The sequence below is a fragment of the Triticum urartu genome, chromosome 6 (assembly GCF_003073215.2).
Source record: "Triticum urartu cultivar G1812 chromosome 6, Tu2.1, whole genome shotgun sequence".
In the NCBI taxonomy this organism is placed as follows: domain Eukaryota; kingdom Viridiplantae; phylum Streptophyta; class Magnoliopsida; order Poales; family Poaceae; genus Triticum; species Triticum urartu.
The window spans coordinates 431,031,144-431,036,979 of record NC_053027.1 but is presented as its reverse complement, the minus strand read 5'-3'; the positions used below and the strand labels follow the sequence as shown (position 1 = coordinate 431,036,979).

Genomic DNA, 5,836 nt, shown 5'->3' with positions numbered 1-5,836 from the left:
TGCAAAATATGCCTGGCATAGTAGAATGATTAATCATACTCAAAATAATATTGTTGAGATTCATCAGAATCGCATAACTTGATTTTATCAAGATTCTACCACTTGTGTTACTCAATACCTGTAGGTTATCTGAAGAGCAAGATCATGAAGCACATTGCTCGAAAATCACTTATCCTCATGAATTATAGAAATTGAGGAAACAATTTGCAAACAAAATACTAGAAAATCCAACGGATTATTCCTAATGTTATGATCATGTCAAGGGAATTGGTCGGGCACATCCTCCAGATTTGCAAAGTTCAGGGGGAGTAATCTCCCAAAGTATAACCCATTAACAATCATTAGATTGCATATATTGTACTCTTTTTTCCTTCATGAGTTTTTCCCTAATGGTTTCTCATAAAAGGTTTTTAACGAGACAGTATAAACACAATTGTCAGTATATGCCATATCATTTTCTCCTTATATATTTTCCCACTGGGTTTTAAAGGAGTTTTCAATGGCATATCAAATCGCACTCTTTTCCTTTATGAGTTTCTCTCAAAATTTCTCATAATGGTTTTTAATGAGGCAATATCTTCTCAAAGGTCATATGTCATACTTTCTATTTTCCCTATCGAGGTTTTTAAAGAAAGTACTCAAGACATATTATTTTTTCTCTGAACTCACCAATGAGTTTTCTCCTTCCTCAAAGGTTTTCTCATACGAGTTATCAAGAGACAATAATCATTATATGTTGTACCATTTTCTCCTTATTTTTCCCACTGGGTTTAAAGGAGTTTTAACAACATACCAACTACTATCATCCTCATATTTTTCCCACAGGGTTTTTGGAGGAGTCTTTCTCAAGATGGAATGATGAACATTCTCAATGATGAAGCCATTTCTAAAGAAGTCCTTATGAAGATGGCTATTTACAAGACCGCTTGGCCTTGAGCGCTTGGGCGGCTAAGTCCTGAGCGGTAGAACCGCTCAGGGTACCGGTGGTACCGGTACGACCGGACCAACCAGGCCACCACCGCCCGAGTACCGCACCAAAACAGGAGCTTGACCAGTACTTGGGCGGAACAACTGCCGCAGTCTTCGCTGAGCATGGTGGCGGTACCACCGCCCGGAAGCAGCGGTACAACCGCTCGATCAAGACTGATAAGCGCCAAGAACCAGTGGTACAACCGCTCCAGAGAGCGGTACAACCGCTGGGAAACCATAGCAAGCAGTAAGACAAGAAGGGAAATGCTCTCTCTCACAACTAAGGAAGGTAAGAGAGGGGTGAGGCAAGTGTACGCGAGAAGATTCCCCCAACTCCTCCCAATGTGGATTCCCTCTTGATAGTACGGGTTCCCTACTACCAAAGAGATAAAAAGTGTAGAAAACACCGTCTTCGATCTTTTCCTTCCAGAGAGAGTAGCTATCTGATGAAAGCCTAAACACCGAGAACCTGAAGGACTTAGCACAAGATTAGACCAACAAAGGGTTGTCATCATCATCCAAAACACAAAGTAAGGAAATGCCCTAACAATCCTCTCGCCAGGATGACTAGAAGGCATCAATAAGCTCTGAAAGGAGGACAGGAGGGGTAGCCACCATAGATGTAAGAGGGTGCATGAAATTCCGCCTCGGTAACGAGTTATCGGCCCAAATCCTTGTAGTCTCGCTAGTGCCAATCCTTCTAATGATTCTCTGCAAAAGGATGTGTCTACCATCAAGGATTGCCCTCTAGATCTGGGAAGGGTGCTACCCCAGCTCCGCCTCAAGTAAAGAACAACTAGGATAATATACGACCTTCAGGATTTTAGCGCTGAGAGATTGGGGATGGTGCAACAGTATCCACGCCTGTTTGGATTGCAAAGACAAGTTAAAATTTCCATGTCTCGAAAGCCAAGTCCTCCTAGATGCTTCAGGCGCTTCATTACATCCCATGAAACACAAACTGGTTTTCTCCTTCCCTGCTTACTCCCCCACCAGAACTATCGTATGATAGAGGTTACGCTCTCGCGTAAACCCCTGGGTAGCCTAAAGCATACCATGGAGTAGGCAGGTATAGACTGTGCCACTGACTTGATCAAAACCTCCTTACCAGCTACCGTAAGGAGCTTCTCCATCCAACATTTAAACTTCTCCCACACACGATGCCTAGGTATTTAAATGTCTCATTCTTTGAGTGTCCAACCATCTGTAGGCACGCCCAAATATCTGTCATTTAGAGACTCATTTTGCACATTCAGAGCCACCTTCACTATTTCACATAAAGGTTGTGGACACCCTCTACTAAAAAATATAGATGACTTCTCATTGTTCACCCATTGTCCCGAAGCATTTCAATATGTATTCAACAAGTTTGACCTGACATTTGCTCCCTCAGCACTTGCCTTGAATAGCAGCAGGTTGCGATCTGCAAACAAAAGATGGTTAATAGCAGGAGTTGTGGGGGCCACCTTAATACCACCAAGCACTGAGGACTGAAAACTAAATTTTAAAAGGCACAAAAGGCCCTCTACTGCAATTAAGGAAAAAAAGGAAAATTGGGTGTCCCTAATGAATGCCTCTCGTGGGTTAAATTGTTCAAGTTTCTCTTCATTGAAAAGAACTGAGAAGGATACATACTTAACCATATCCATAATTGTGTCAATCCATGCTGGCGCAAACCCCAACTTGCTCATAATAACTTGGAGATAGTAACACTCTAATCTATCATAACCATTCATCATGCCTAGCTTTAATGCACATAAGCTATTTGTCTTGGCTCTTCTTCATAAAGTGCTAGCATTCATAAACACATATGATGTTATCAATGATTAGCCTCTCAGGAATAAAATCGACCGCTACTCATAAATTATGTCAGGAAAAAGCAGACTTGCAAAATAATTTAGTGCTTGGTTTAAAGTGGGCTTTCATGATTGGAGCGACGGGTCATCTAGTGTAATGTAAAGATTGAAGGTTTATTGAGATGATTTAAAATAATAATTATTTTGTAAAATCTTATATCTATGACTCCAAAATACGAAATTGCAACACCATTGCCATGCCCTTGCTGGTAGCAATGAAAATGGGGTTGTCCTAGCCAGCGGCAACGAGACTGGGTTCTCTTAGTTAGCGGCAACTAAAAGAGACTCCTAGACCCATGCAAGCACACAACCGAACATGAGAACATCCTTATCGTGTCGGAGCTCCCCTGGCCGAACACTCGCGCCCGCAAGACCACATCAACGATGAGAATCTGATCAGATGAAGAAGAGCTCAAATCGTGCATCGTGGAGGATGAATTTCGTTGTTCAATCTACATCAAACACCATAGGACTACATCATGCTCAGTGAGAAAAATTCCAGTTACTTGCACTCATACTCAACGGTGGAGCTTGGTGCATCTCAGCCCCCCCCCCCCCCCCCCCCCCCCACACACACACAAATGGCACATGTGTGCAAAATTCTTATATTCTAATTTTTTATGTGTTTGCCCCTGCTCCACACAACTTCGTCAAGCTCCGCTACTACATCTACACATCTAGATCTTGCTAACCTCCTACACATTGTCCATGGGTTGGATGTCATCATTGGTCATGTGCACCAAGATCCATGACATCCGTGGGCATGAATCAGATGTTGCCAACTCCGGCATCACCTCGACGCGATCATTAGAATTCTGACATGAACTTTTCATGTCACTTTGTTAGACACTCTAAACCAAATGTCAATTATCAGGTGCCAAGTCAGTGTGCGCCGGACGACAAAAAAGGAAAAAGACATATTTGGCTGAACAAGCTAATGTCGATGATTGACATTCGGTTCACAATGGGGCGAGAGAGCTTTGGAGATCCAACTGACTCAAGGCTCAACTGATCTAAAATCGCAAGGATAAGTCTTACAAAATGAAAACATATTCATTATTTATACCAAAAATAACTAAGGAATATTTTAATACAAAATCAACATCACAGCAACTTTTTGTACATCAACATCTGCATGGTACTCGTACAGGTCTATGTACCGATTATTGTTGCACCTTATATTTACACATGGAACTCGTAAAGGTCTGCACATTTTATTCTTCCACGTGGACTGACACCTCGGTCGCTCCCTGTGCTAAAACAAACGGGCTGCCGAGGAGCAGCTGCAGGCTAGAAAAAAACATATACAAACAAACTTCAGATCTTACGAGGCGCTAAGCCTGAGCGACTCGAAGGACTGCTCGAGCTGAGCAGTGCCGCCGGCCGCCTGCCGGAGCAGGTTCTTCACCGACTCCACCCACTCCTGCTTATGCATCCTGCTCTCGCACTCGAACTCGACCAGGCCCTGCGCCGTCCTCAGCCCGAAGTGGCGCTTCTCCGGCGCCGCCGTGGCAGAGTCCGGCATGCCGCAGGGCTCGTGCCCCGGCGGCCACGCCGGCATGTCGTCGTGCACGCCGTACACGACGCTCCTCTTCTTCTTGGAGAAGGCGCCGCCGATGTGCTTGCTCTTGAGCTTCACGATCACCTGCGACCTCTTGTTGATGTACACGGACACTCGCTTCCAGCGCAGCGCGCCTTTCCGGCTGCGCTTGAGGAGCGTCCCTTCCTTGCACCATATGTCCGCGCCGCAGCTGCCGGCCTTCTCGGAGGGCGCCACCGCCGCTTTGCTCCTCGCCTCCCGCTGCTCTCTCTGCCTCAGCGCCGTCGCTCCTCGTAGAGCTGCCGCCGTTTAGCAATGTCACACCCCGGCACGCGTAACAAACAATCTCATATGTAGAGATAGTACGGCGTGCGTGTTTGCTCACCTGTGGCAGCGGCGGCGGTGAGGGTCATGAGATCGCCGGGGCTCCGGACGTCGACGGCGCCCTCGACGGCGGAGGCCACCTGGTCGTGGTCTGCCCCGGCGAGTTCGGCAAACTCGATGCAGTGCGAGGCCAGAAGCTGGGTGGCGGATGCCAGCGCGGCGTCCATCTTAGCGTCCTCTCCGTCCTCCGGGTTCGCGGCTCCCGCCGCGAGGGCAGCGACCGCGGCGGCCACGCTGGCCACGGAGACCGCCGCATGGACGCGCGCCCGCTCGGCACGGGCCTTGTCCACCCTGCTGCCCCCGTCCTTGTGGTGGAACCACCTGCCGATCGTGTGATGATGCGCGGAGATGGCGCTCCTGCTCCTGCAAGTCTGCGCACGCAAATTGTGATACATGTCAGCTTATTTTACTCAACTCTACTGTACAATACTACGTGAGCAGAGCACTTGGCATTCGCTTGTGATCTTACACGCTTTTTGGGGCTGCCGGCGCCGGAAGCGGCGGCGAGCGCGAGCGTCTCCGGCATGAGCATCCCGGAGAGGCGATCGACGACGAAGTTGGAGCTCCGCCTCCCGCCGCCGACCGCCAGCACCTTGGATAGGTCCGACGCGGAGACGCTCCACGACCGCGACAGGAACTCCATGGGCTCCACCGGCGTCTGCGGCGACTGCACTGCGCCGGCGCTGTCCATGAGCAGCAGGTGATCCCTCCTCTTGGTCCTCCCCAACAGGTACCCTTCCATCCTCACTTCTCCTACCGTTCGCAAGCTGTCGCACTGTGTGTCCTTTGATGCCTCTCGCTGGTGATCGATATGTCGCTGATGCGTGCCTCGCCGGCTACTTATGGAGCCCGGCGAGCGGAGGCCGCACGAAGCACGGGGAAGAGGCTGCTTGGGCGGCAGGACACACCGAGACTCGGTTTCTGACGGAGCTGCCGCCCCTGTCGCGTCGCAGCGTCGGGTCGGGTGACACGTAGCATTGTAACGGCGTCGCTTGCGGTTGCGGAGTAGCCATTGCGGTCCGTGTACGCTGCACCGGAGGTGTTGTAGGAGACAGGCTCGTCGGGATTTGGTTACTTCTCTTGCCTC

General features: G+C 48.8%; 1 protein-coding gene across 1 annotated transcript; it reads right to left on the bottom strand.

The window, feature by feature from the left end:
• Positions 1–4,000: 4,000 nt before the first annotated feature.
• LOC125512260 (VAN3-binding protein-like) lies at positions 4,001–5,543 on the bottom strand. Its single transcript, XM_048677358.1, has 3 exons — positions 5,219–5,543; positions 4,751–5,120; positions 4,001–4,664 (listed from the first exon to the last, which is right to left on the bottom strand). Exons 1-3 carry the CDS (start codon positions 5,489–5,491, stop codon positions 4,150–4,152), a joined length of 1,158 nt encoding a protein of 385 aa, XP_048533315.1. The 5' UTR covers positions 5,492–5,543; the 3' UTR covers positions 4,001–4,149.
• Between the last annotated feature and the right edge of the window lie 293 nt (positions 5,544–5,836).